This window comes from Gastrolobium bilobum, unplaced genomic scaffold (assembly GCF_033153095.1).
Source record: "Gastrolobium bilobum isolate Gb01-03AN ecotype WA unplaced genomic scaffold, APGP_CSIRO_Gbil_v1 utg18308, whole genome shotgun sequence".
Taxonomy (NCBI): domain Eukaryota; kingdom Viridiplantae; phylum Streptophyta; class Magnoliopsida; order Fabales; family Fabaceae; genus Gastrolobium; species Gastrolobium bilobum.
The window spans coordinates 180,893-194,304 of record NW_026897613.1 but is presented as its reverse complement, the minus strand read 5'-3'; the positions used below and the strand labels follow the sequence as shown (position 1 = coordinate 194,304).

Sequence of the window (13,412 nt, the reverse complement as noted above, 5' to 3'; positions counted from 1 at the left end):
ATAATTATATATTATCTATTGTATATAATTACAACTGCTAAAAGAATACAACTTTATATCTTTTATAAAAATACACACTAAATCCTATATATATATATATATATATATATATATATATATATATATATTTTAGAATGTTTTATGGGTTCATTTTTTCTGTAATTAATACAGATAAGTTATTTACATTTAACTCAAAATAACGTCATTTTTTTGTAATTTTAATTTATTTCAGAGTTATATAGTCTTTATAATTATGATTTTTTAATATTTCAATACTAAAACGATATTGTTTTTGGAGTAAATGCAAATAATTTATCTGTAGTAACTGCATAAATATGTTTCTGATGATGTTTTGAATTGATTTATAAATTAAATTTTCACTTTTTAAGCATGTTAATTAAAGATGAATTGAATTAATTATGTATTAGTAACTTATTTTATTACCTCGATTTAAATATGTTAAGTGACTTAATAAATCAATCATTAAGGGGAAAATATTAACTCAAACTATAAAATTAATTTACTGTATTTGATCCAATTCTATGTATATACAGCTAAAATTAAAAAACAATTAAAATCAAATAAATTTTTATTACAATTTATTTTATTTGTTAATTAAATTAATTCTTAAAATATTTCATTCCAAATCTAAAGAACTATTCTATGCCTTGTTTTCTAGAAAACGGACTTTCTAGAGGCCGTGGCTTGCGCCTCAGTATTTTATTTTACAGTTGGCATTTAGATTGAGTTTCATTAAATTGCTAGGAAGCTGTTTTAGTTGAAAACGACATTCGAAATTATGAACATGTTTTGTCATGTAATGAAATGGTCCTTTTTTAATTTTCTACAACATTTTCAATGTTTCATACTTATTATGTATAATATTCCTCAAGAAAATAATAATAATATCAGAAAAATATTACTTTGTTAGATTAGTGGAAACTTCAAAAAGGAGTACTGAAGGGAAAGAGAAAGATCCATTCCCATATGCACGTTGAAAAGTCTTGTTAACCAAGAAGAGTCAAACTGGGGTGGCAGTCAGATTTCAGCTTCTAACTCAATCAAAGGTTGCCTTGTTTCTCCACAGTTTCATATAAAAGTTATACCTTTCAGCTCTAGGAAGGGAATGTGTCTTTTTTTCATTTCTGGGTCTATACATCTTTCTTGTACAGAACAGAAAAACTAAAAAAAAAAAAAGCATATATTTTATGGTTTAAGAGTTCAATATTTCTCACTGTGCATAAATCTCTTTCTTTTTGTATAGCAGAAGTTGGTTTTTGGGTTGGTTCCATTCCATTGGTTTTCTTTGTGTGAGAAGTTTTGGGCTGAATCTGGTTTTTGAGGATCATTAAAGTGAATCATATAAGTTTGTAAGCTTTCTGTATATTGGAGAAATGGCTGGGGGAAGAAGGAGGAAGCACCACTTTGGCAGAATCCATGCATTCTCGTGTGGGAAAGCTTCCATGAAAGATGAACATTCACTTATAGGAGGCCCTGGATTCTCAAGGAAAGTCTATTGCAATGACCCAGAACGTGCTATGACGAGTCTTCTGAATTATGGTGACAATTATGTCAGAACTACTAAGTATACATGGGCCACGTTCCTCCCCAAGTCCTTGTTTGAGCAATTCAGGAGGGTTGCCAATTTTTACTTCCTAGTGGTTGGAGTTTTGTCTTTCCTTCCGGTCTCTCCTTACTCAGCTGTCAGCAATGTTTTTCCTCTAGTGGTTGTTATTGCTGCTACTATGGCCAAAGAGTTCATTGAGGATTTTAGGCGCAAAAAACAGGTAATGTGTTGTTATGGTTTTCTCTTATGTAAATTGTGATAGAAAAAGTTATGAAATATAAGCATTTTTGCTCCATATTTTCATTGCATTATCACCAGACTAGAACATTGCTAAAGTATTGCTTTACAGATGTATTGAATATAACCTTTAATAATTGGTTTGGAAATCTCTGATAAGGGTAAGGAAACTTTGAGGGGCAAAGTGGTTTCTTCACTAAACTCATTTTAGGAATATTAGGAGTGTATTGTTTAGATGTCTTTTTTCATCTTAGCATGTGCAGAAAATTCTTAGAAAAATAGTTAATAGTGTTGTGTTGGTGTTAGTAAACTTAGTTCTTTCCTTAAAAGTAAACCCCCTTACTTGATTACTTATTCTGTTACTCTTGATTATTCCTAGGTCAATGATATTGTTTTATAATTTCAACAGGATATAGAGATGAATAACAGAAAAGTTAAAGTACATCGTGGAGGTGGTGTTTTTGACAATTCTAAATGGAGGGATTTGAAAGTTGGAGACATAGTGAAGGTGGAAAAAGATGAATTTTTTCCTGCTGATCTCATCTTACTTTCATCAAACTATGACGATGCTATTTGCTATGTTGAGACCATGAACCTTGATGGAGAAACAAATCTTAAACTAAAACAAGCGCTGGAAGGAACTTCAAAGTTGCAAGAAGACTCAAGCTTTCAAAATTTCAAGGCTGTTATTATATGTGAAGATCCAAATGCAAATTTGTACACCTTTAAAGGAAGTCTTGAGCTTGAGGATCAACAGTATCCTCTTGCACCTCAGCAGCTACTGCTTAGGGACTCTAAGCTGAGGAACACAGATTTTATCTATGGTGTGGTAATCTTTACTGGTCATGATACAAAGGTTATGCAGAATTCAACAGATCCTCCATCCAAGAGAAGCAAAATTGAGAAACGAATGGATAAGATTATCTACTGTCTGTTCTTTGTCCTTATTTTGATTTCTTTCATTGGGTCCATATTATTTGGAATTTCAACAAAGAAGGACATTAAAAATGGAAGAATGAAGAGATGGTACCTTAGACCTGATGATACCACAATTTACTATGACCCAAATAAAGCAGCAGTTGCAGCAATCCTGCATTTCTTGACGGCACTTATGTTGTATGGTTACTTGATTCCAATTTCCTTGTATGTCTCCATTGAAATTGTGAAAGTTCTTCAAAGCATTTTCATCAACCAGGATGTGCAAATGTATTATGAGGAAACTGACAAGCCAGCACGTGCTCGTACATCAAATTTGAATGAAGAACTTGGCCAAGTTGATACCATACTTTCAGATAAAACAGGAACTTTGACTTGCAATTCTATGGAATTTATCAAATGTTCTATTGCTGGGACTGCTTATGGACGAGGAGTTACAGAAGTTGAGAGAGCTCTATCTGGGAGAAAAGTTGAATTCAACAAAGCAAAGTTTGTTCAACCAAAGTCATCCATTAAAGGGTTTAACTTTATGGACGAAAGGATCATGAACGGAAATTGGGTCAGACAACCCAATGCCAATGTAATCCAAAACTCCCTAAGGTTGCTGGCTGTATGCCATACTGCAGTGCCTGAAGTTGATGAGGAAACTGGTAAGGTTTCATATGAAGCTGAATCACCAGATGAGGCAGCTTTTGTGATTGCAGCCAGAGAACTTGGGTTTGAATTTTATGAACGGACACATACAACTATTTCACTGCATGAATTAGACCCCAGAACAGGCAACAAAACCAAAAGGTCAGTTTATCGTTCTTGTATATGAAGGCTTAATTATCTACTGTCTTGTATAGATATCTGCAACTTAAACTTGTGTTATGTATTAAAAGCAGCATATAATTTCACTTTTGCAGGTCCTACAAACTTTTAAATATATTAGAGTTTAGTAGTGCAAGAAAGAGGATGTCTGTAATTGTAAGAGATGAGGAGGGGAAACTACTACTACTAAGCAAAGGCGCTGACAGGTCTGTAATATTGTGCTTTACTCTTAAATCTTACATATTAAGGATTAAATGTGGTACCTTGTACGCATATTTTTCTCTAGAGAAGTCTATTCTCAATATTTAGTTGCAAACTTTTTTGTTCAAAAGAGTTGTATTAAGTTTTAAGGCGGCAATTTGAACATTCTAATTCTCCCTAATTAGTTCCTTGCCAATATCCTATGATCCTATATTTGATAAGGGCAATACTAGTTTCCTTTGTGAAGCAAACAACCCATGTTTTTTTCACATTGCCTTTTGAGATGCCTTTCCAATCATAATTAAGTATTGTCAGTACATCTCAATTTCTGACTATGTTCTACTAAGTCCCTTGACCTGTTGAGCATCATTCGATTTGTTTTAGAAGTTCAAAATATTAAATTGTGTTTCTTTTTGGCTTTCGCAATCAGTGTCATGTTTGAACGAGTTGCAAAGAATGGAAGGGAGTTTGAAGAGAAGACTAAGCAGCACATTAGTGAATATGCTGATTCTGGTCTGAGGACCTTGATACTTGCATATCGTGAACTTCAGGAGGAAGAGTACAATAAATTTAATAAAGAGTTAACAGAGGCCAAGAACTTAGTGAGTGCAGACCAGGAGCAGATTGTAGAGGAAATACTAGAAAATATTGAGAAGGATTTAATTCTTCTAGGTGCTACTGCCGTTGAAGACAAACTACAAGATGGGGTATGTTATAAATACTGTTTTTCTTTCTGAAAGCAAAGGGAAACAAGGGCTTGCTCTCTTTTTATGCTAGAGTGTTCATGGTACCTTACTACCTATTACAATTATGTGATCCGATACTTGAAAATACTATACTAATCAGCAGAGCTAGTACCTTTTCACTTTTTCAAGTAATTATTTGTGTATTTGGAAATTAGCATTGCCTTATTCTATCATAAGAACTTATGACAACAGTTCTATATCTTGTGTTCTTATGAATCAGTTCGTGTTGTACAGGTTCCTGAATGCATTGACAAGCTAGCACAGGCTGGGATCAAGCTATGGGTTTTGACTGGGGATAAAATGGAGACAGCAATTAATATTGGGTAAGTTCAAAGATTATCTATAAATTTTTAAATTGTATGTAGTCATAATATGATGTCACTGATTTGGTAATTTCTCTTTGGCTGCAGATTTGCTTGTAGTTTACTCAGACAGGGAATGAAACAAATTATAATTAACTCGGATACTCCAGAAAATAAATCACTAGAGAAAATGGAGGACAAGTCTGCTGCGGAAGCGGTAAACCTTAACTTTGACCCTTAATTTCTGTCAAGAGGCATTAAAATTGATATTAGTGGCCTTTTTGGATGTCATGAGATTAAGATTTTACAGAGTTACAGCAAGGACTTGCAAAACAGAACTTGTAGCCCATGTACCACATATATGAATTAAACTGCATTAGGGAGAGGGACTAACAAAACTGAATATATAGCAGTTCTAGCCCATGTACAACACGTATCAATTAGATAGCATGTTGCACGAGAGAGGTTCTCTTGGTGTTTTTATTGCTTAATATGTGTTGATAGTCTTGCTTCGAATTAACTTGATTTTGATGGAATCTTTCTCATTCTTCAGGCAATTAAGGCTAGTGTTCTTCGTCAAATAAGGGAGGCAAAGGCTTTACTTTCTACATCAGATGAAAACTTTGAGGCGTTAGCTCTGATCATTGATGGGAAGTCTCTTACTTATGCACTAGAAGATGATGTAAAGGACTTGTTTCTTGAACTTGCCATTGGCTGTGCATCTGTTATATGCTGTCGTTCATCTCCCAAGCAGAAGGCACTTGTAAGTTTTCCTTGTTACTTTGTTATCCATCTATGTATTCGTCCTTTCTTTCTTTATATATAAAAGTTCAGATTGCACAAAATTTTCTTTTATTATTATTATGTTACAGCTAGACTTAGTGTCTTACTTGAAATTAAATGAAAGTAAATTCTTTTTTTTCTTGAATTTTATGATGGCCAATGTGGCAAAGAGACGTTTACTGCAAAATTAATATGCTAAAGAGAAAATCATAGTCTCCTCCTTTGGTGATTTCCACATGCTCAGTCTCTAAAGGACTTCTATCATAATAATGCAGGTTACAAGACTGGTTAAGTCAAGAACTGGTAGTACAACTCTAGCTATTGGAGATGGGGCAAATGATGTTGGAATGCTCCAAGAAGCAGACATTGGGATTGGTATCAGTGGTGTCGAAGGAATGCAGGTAAATCTACATTATCCTGCCTATAGTTTCTTTCTTTTTTCTTTTTTTTGCTCTCTAGTCTTTCTGTAATTATGATCTTGAATTTGTTTTGTTTTTATTTTTTTTTGTGTCTTGATTTCTTACTTCTTTTCTTCATTAAAACTTTCAGGCAGTTATGTCGAGTGATATCGCAATTGCCCAATTTCGGTTTCTAGAGCGCTTACTTCTTGTGCATGGACATTGGTGTTACAGAAGGATCTCTTCAATGGTAATAATCTTGTCTTCTCTTCACATGTTATAGATAATATTATAAGATTTTCCATTTTACATATATTTATACTTATCTGTGACTTATTGCAAAGTTTAAGTGCAACTAAGATTAAAAATAAAACTATTCTTAGTTTGTAACAAACTTCACTTTTTGTTTGGCAGATCTGCTACTTCTTTTACAAGAATATTGCCTTCGGCTTCACTCTATTCTTCTTTGAGATGTATGCCTCATTCTCAGGGCAACCTGCATACAATGATTGGTTCATGTCTTTATATAATGTATTCTTCACTTCGCTTCCTGTAATTGCTTTGGGAGTGTTTGACCAGGATGTCTCTTCTAAATTATGTCTCAAGGTAGGCCTTCAAACTCAGTAGCTTTGTGATGAAAAACAGTTTGAAATTTAGTTTCCTCGAGAGAATATAGACCACCTGATTGTTTTCTTCTCATGAAATCTTTCATTTCTGTTCATTTTTTTCAGTTTCCATTATTATATCAAGAAGGTGTGCAAAATATCCTATTTAGCTGGAAAAGAATCCTTGGTTGGGCGTTCAATGGGGTTTTGACTTCTGCCATTATATTCTTCTTTTGCATTCGTGCTATGGAGCATCAAGCATTTCGTGAAGGTGGGCAAGCTGTTGAGTTGGAAGTTTTTGGTGCTACCATGTACACTTGTGTTGTGTGGGTGGTGAATTGTCAAATGGCATTATCTATAAGTTACTTCACTTATATACAACATATATTCATATGGGGAAGCATTCTATTCTGGTATATATTCCTCCTAGCATATGGAGCCATGAGCTCCAGCTTCTCAACAACTGCATATAAGGTCTTCATTGAAGCTTGTGCACCAGCCCCATCTTACTGGTTCATCACTTTGCTTGTTCTTATTGCTTCCCTCCTTCCATATTTCACCTATGCTTCCATCCAAATGCGTTTCTTCCCTATGTATCATCAGATGATACAGTGGATAAGAAACGAGGGGAGCACAAGTGATCCAGAATACTGCAATGTGGTAAGGCAAAGATCAATAAGACACACAACAGTTGGATTCACAGCTCGTTTGGAAGCATCCAAACGTTTCGAGGCATCCAAAAGATTTGAAGCATCCAAACGTTCTGAAGCATCCGTAGCTTTTGATGGGATATCTAGGAACCGATAACCAGAAAGGTTTTTTTGATTTTGTGTTCTTTTCCCCTATTGGATGTAAAATTCATTTGTCAAAACATAGGTTCTAATTTTTTCATAGGTTACAACCTTCTTCTGTTTGTACATACTAATGATAAAATCTGGCTGCTTCAAGATCAGAGAGAAGGTTATGGTCAACAATGTATGTTACTATATGATTCATTGTAGGATAGAAGAATAATCTGTTTATTTTGATTCATTCTTTCATGGTACAAGTCTAGTGGCATTTGATCCTAGCTTGTCTTTGTGAGAACTTTGCTAGTTAAAAATCAATAATTCCTAATCGGCTCTTATCTCAGTTCCTGCTTACTTCGTAATCTTCTGCTTATGTTTGCCTTGCCATCATTGGCCAAGTACTATTACAGAAAATCTTATAAGTTCTAAGGCACAGAGGATCTTCTGGCTTTATAAAGGGCCAAAATCGAGGTAAGAATTTGAAACGAGGTAAGCTTTGTCATACATTAAGGCTCTTAGATAAAGGAAGAGAAGGATGAGAAATAGAATACTTTTATTTATTTTCAAATCGGTACATTTACTCAATAATATGCTCCTTTTTTATAGAGCTAATACTCCAACCACTAGATACAGTAGGATTAGTTCTATTAAAATAAGCTGTTAAATTGTGACACTGATGTCAAATGCAAAATAGGCTCTCTTTTTTTTCCCCCTTTCTTCTGGAGATCTTTTTTCTGCATTTGACAAAGTGCCCCACATGCAAAAGTTTGTTAATATTCAACTTCTGATAATTTCTATGTACTAAAGTAAAAGCAAAACAAACTTCTATTAATAAGGACTTCAAATATTCCTAACAGGCCGTGACCAGATAAGAAGAAGAATAAACAGTAGGAATAGTTCTATTAACATAAGCTGATAAATTGTGACACTGATGTCAAATGCAGAATAGGCTCTTTTTATCTTTCTTCTGGAGATCTTTTGTACACAACCAATCTGAATTGAAACAAGGCTTACTTAACATGTTGCCCCCCCCCCCCCCCCCCCCCTAAAAGAAAAACTGCTTTATTGGAATATGCTTGTATATAATTACATCAAATAATTCAACTTCTTCTCGTGTATTATGAAAAGTGGGACTATTAGTTTTAAATTTCCTATCAGGAATGGGTAACATCAAGGATCGACCATCATGTAGGAAAGGATTCAAATGCAATCAAGTTTTATATTGAAAAGAAAAATACAGGGACATGTAACCTAAAACTGTAACTCAATAGGATATGTGCACATTAATAGCTAATTTACTCTTCTAACAATTCAATATAAAACCAAATCATTCTAGTACATGCTACATATCCAACTAAACAAGGAAAAACAAAAGAATCTACAAGTTACTAAAATGAATATGTTTTCTGCACTCTAATTTCCTGTCATCATAAATCAAGGCCTAAGAAATCAGTGGCAGAGCGAGCCATTATGGTGGCAAACTCATTGAAACTAATAACACCATCACCATCTGTATCAGCCTCTTTGATCATCTCAGTGAGCTCTTTATATGTGAGGGGTTGACCCATTTTAGCCATTGCACCAGCCAACTCTGCTGCTGATATATAACCATTACCATCACGATCAAAGCACTTGAAGACACCTAGGAGCTGTTCTTGATTCACCAATACCTGAGAATTCATTTCAGGCAATATGGTCTTAACCAATTCATCAAACTCCACAGTGCCATTGCCATTTGAGTCCATGTTGGCTAATAGCACTTGGATTTGGTCACCTGAGGGTTTTAGTCCCAGTGACCGAAGAAGTGCTGCTAGCTCTAACATGGTTAGGCTACCATCTGAGTCCATGTCAAATCGAGCAAAGATCTCCCTTAATTGATTCAGTTGTTGAACTTGAAGCTTTGACATATTGTGGTATCAATATAATGTACAAAATAATAATGAGCAACAATGTATGAGCACAATATGCACACACCAAAAAGAAAATGTACTTGTAATTAGCAAATTTGCAATGCAAAGAAAGGAATTACTAATGTGCTGGGAAGAGAAGGAGGAGAGGGAGGAGGAGGTGTGGCTTATTTTAGGGGTAGTGTGTGGGAACTGAAAGCGCGTATAAAGACAGGTAATAAGATTATATAATATGCATAGGGTTACACTGAAGAGGTTTTTTTGTGTGTGTGCCTTCTAGGAAACTCACAGGCATTGTCGTCTTAGATTCTTAGTACTAATTTAATCATGGTAATTGGTATCCTCGTGATTTTGGGATCATTTTACGATTTTAAAAGGGTAATGATTAACATTAGTAATAATCATTTTATCGTTTTGGGAACGAATGTAAATAACTTAGAAACATTAAACCCATTAAAAAAAAGAGAGTAAAAAATGTAAGTTTTGACAATGTATATTGGAGATTTTCAAATTCCATTGTAGACAATTTGGAAGAATGTACACAGAGGTCAACTTTATTAAATTGGCTTACTGAAATTCATATTGGATTGTATTAGCCAACAAACGTCATGAGTTGGCAGTTTTAATTTGCTAATCCATTTCAATTGATATGATCAGATGAACCGTTATAATATGCTAATCAAATCGTAATGGTCGTCTAATATATCGTCATTTAATCTTCAAGGGATTATTGACAATTTTGTTTTACGAAAAAATGTGCTTGATTGCCAGTAGCGTTTCCGTTTTTTGGGCCTTGGGCTTAGCTTGTATATATATAGATGGAGGAAAAAAAAATTCAAATTAATGACTAACAAAAACGTTTATGTAGTATTAAAAAGAAATATGTTTGGGGTTTCGCCCTTAATGTTATCAAAAAAATAAAATAAAATATGTTTCTCTCTTTGTCTTAACGGGTCACACTCATTAAATTTTTTTTATGTGTTACATGAAACAAATTGTATCATAATATAGAATTGATATTAAGTATCACATAAAATGGTAAGAAGATTTCAAACCGTAAGAAGAGTGTGCTAGAAGTTCCTGTTAATTAGGTCTTCTGTAATTTAGTTTCGGGGTTGACCGAGTAATGAATATTAAATAGTTGTACTACAATATTGTATGAAAGCGACACAACTCATGACACTTCATCAGTCATCAACCATGTGATGCTCTCTCCCTATCGGCCATAGGCTACAGCTAAATCAAGGTGGCTTTGTCTTCATACTCGATTTTTTGTTAGTAACGGATCATTCATTGAAATCTCCACAATTATTGTAGGAAGGAAGGTACATCATGTACGAAGACAGAGATAAGATAATACTAATGTTCTTTCACAAAACACCAAGTAGTTCAGAGTCCAGACTCCAGATACAACGAAACAAACACTACAAGAAAAAAGTTTATTTGTGACGAAAAATTTTGTCATAAATTTTGTCACAAATGATAATTTTTGACACAACTAATTAAATTTCGTCACAAATAAACTTGCGAATTAGAAATTTGTGACGAAATTTCATAAAAAAATTTCACAAATAAATTTTTTTCTTGTAGTGAAATTGCTATTCTTAATTTCATCTTCTTCTTTTTTTGTGAGAAAGCGATGGTTATATCTTGTTCTCAGCCATCACCTTCACGGGTAGGGCTGTGAACGGGTCAGGTAGGGTTAGGTTTTTGTCCGACTCGATCCAACTTGTTTTTTATAGATCAGGTATTTTGATCACTCGACTCGCTTTAATTTGATCCAAGTCAGGTTTGACTTGGTTTGAATTTTGTTGAACTAATTCAGAATCGAGTCGGATCTGACCTGACTTGGTTTCTGATCTGGGTCTGACTTGATTTCTGATCTGGGTCAAATTTGACCTAACCCGTTTTTGACTTGGTTTCCTCACAAAATTTCGTCGAAATATCTACGTTGCATGAGAAGAAAAATTTCGTCACAAAATTATTTTTTTGTCGGAATACTTTTTGTCGAAAAGCAACGAAATTTTTTCTCTAAAGAAAATTTTTACAAAAATAAATTTTCTATCAAAATTTAGTTTCCGTTAAAAGTTTTGACGAAAATGATTTCTTCCATCAAATGTTTTAACCGAAAAAAGAATTCTGTCAAAAATTTTGATGGAATGTTTTTCGTTCAAAATTTAGATGGGAATGTGTTCTGACGAAAATTTCAGCGGAAATTGTTTCGAGAGAAATGTTTCATTCGAAACTTTCGACGAAATTTAGATTTTCTAAAGAATTTTGACAGAATATTTTTTCCGTCAAAATTTTTTATCGAAATACTTTTTGTCAAAAAAATTTACGAAATTTTTTTACAGAGATGTATTCCGTTGAAAATTTTGATGGAAATATTTTTTATCAAAAAATTTGACGGAAATATTTAGTTGAAATTTTTTTATGGAAATGTGTTTCGCTAAAAATTTCGACGAATTATTTTTTTTTGTCGAAAAATTTAACAAAAGTTTTTTCGTTAAAAACTTTCGCCGAAATTTGAAATCTGTAACGAATTTTGATGAAATTTTTTGAGGAAAATGTGTTTCGTCGAAATTTTCGATGGAAATTGTTTTGAAGGAAATGTTTCATTCGAAAATTTCGACGAAATTTAGATTCTCTAAAGAATTTTGACATAATATTTTTGTCAAAAAATTTTACGAAAATTTTTTATTGAAATGTGTTCCGTAAATTTTTTTGATGGAAATATTTTTTATCAAAAAACTTGACGAAAATATTTAGTCGAAAATTTTCGATAGAAATGTGTTTCGGTAAAAATTTCAACGAAATTTTTTTTTGTCAAAAAGTTTAACAAAAAATTTTTTGTCGAAAACTTCCGCCGAAATTTGAAATGTGTAAAGAATTTTTGTGAAATATTTTGACGAAATTTAGATTCTGTAAAAAAATTTGACAAAAAAAATATTCCGTCAAATTTTTTTACAAAAATTTTTGATGAAAATATTTTTCGTAAAAAATGTTTGCGAAAATATTTTATGGAAATATTTTTCGTAAAAAATTTTAACGTAATTATTTTACGTTAAAACTTTTCTTTTAATGTAGTTGTGATTTTTTTATTTTTTTCACATAATGGGTATGTGTCATGTTTTGGGTCAATGAGTCAATATTAAAACAAGTCAGGTCTAAAACTGGCCCAAATAAAAGTGGGTCAGTATTTGAACCAGTTCAAAAAATATAGCTAATAATGGGTCAGATCAAGGTCGGATCAAGGATAAGATAAGTGCACTAGTTTTTTTGCATACCCCTATTCACGAGACAGGGAAGAAATAAGAAAAGACAAATTTTCGGACTACTTATTGGAAGCATTTAAAGGCATTATTGTTATTGTTGGTATATATCTAAATGGGATTATATATGTATCATGTTATAGGAAAAAAGTTTAACTTTCCTACAGACACATATGAGAAGTGGAGTCTGCATATTTTATTTTCTCTTTTCTCATTTTACTTTCTCTCTCCATTTTCTTTTCTACGGAGGAAGAGAGAAAACTTATCATACAACATGATAAGTTATTCTCCTAAATGACTCACCTATTCTTACCGATGAGACCATTTTCTATTTAAACTTATTCAGTAAAAGAAGCGTACAAATGCAACTGGAGTTAGCAAAGTTAGATATATCCACCTAAGTGATAATAACATGTCATAGGTTATTTTTCTTATCATTTTTTTCTGTTTATCTTACTCTTCAATGCCGTTAGATCTTTGCTTACCACTCTCCGATATCGTTAGATCTTTGTCTATCACTCTCCGATACCGTTAAATCAGAATCTAAAGAAGAGAGAGAAAGATAAATATTAATTAAGATTCTGATCTAAAGGTACGGGAGAGTGGTAAGCAAAGGTAGACAGAAAAAAAATAATAGGTAGAATAATCTATCCCTAATACCATCCCACAAAAATCCATATTTATTTGAACCGTTATCTTACAGTATACAATAATTAATATAGCTGACATATAGATATATGGTTAAAATTAAATTGCCTAGAATGTGTGGACTAGCTAGCTATATAGATTCCCACATCAAACCTGGGTTGGGTTTTGTTGACCAATCTCACCATCTTTGACATTACAATCATTTATCT

General features: G+C 33.1%; 2 protein-coding genes across 2 annotated transcripts; one reads left to right on the top strand and one right to left on the bottom strand.

Annotated features, from left to right (window-relative positions):
• Window positions 1-992: 992 nt before the first annotated feature.
• LOC133308562 (putative phospholipid-transporting ATPase 9) lies at window positions 993-7,701 on the top strand. The gene is made up of 12 exons (XM_061509193.1): window positions 993-1,067; window positions 1,268-1,787; window positions 2,214-3,535; window positions 3,649-3,759; window positions 4,185-4,461; window positions 4,735-4,823; window positions 4,911-5,019; window positions 5,356-5,565; window positions 5,861-5,986; window positions 6,135-6,233; window positions 6,398-6,589; window positions 6,715-7,701. Exons 2-12 carry the CDS (start codon window positions 1,395-1,397, stop codon window positions 7,393-7,395), a joined length of 3,609 nt encoding a protein of 1,202 aa, XP_061365177.1. The 5' UTR covers window positions 993-1,067; window positions 1,268-1,394; the 3' UTR covers window positions 7,396-7,701.
• A 1,102-nt stretch (window positions 7,702-8,803) lies between these two features.
• LOC133308589 (probable calcium-binding protein CML15) lies at window positions 8,804-9,283 on the bottom strand. The gene has a single exon (XM_061509227.1). The coding sequence runs from the start codon at window positions 9,281-9,283 to the stop codon at window positions 8,804-8,806; it is 480 nt and encodes a 159-aa protein (XP_061365211.1).
• Between the last annotated feature and the right edge of the window lie 4,129 nt (window positions 9,284-13,412).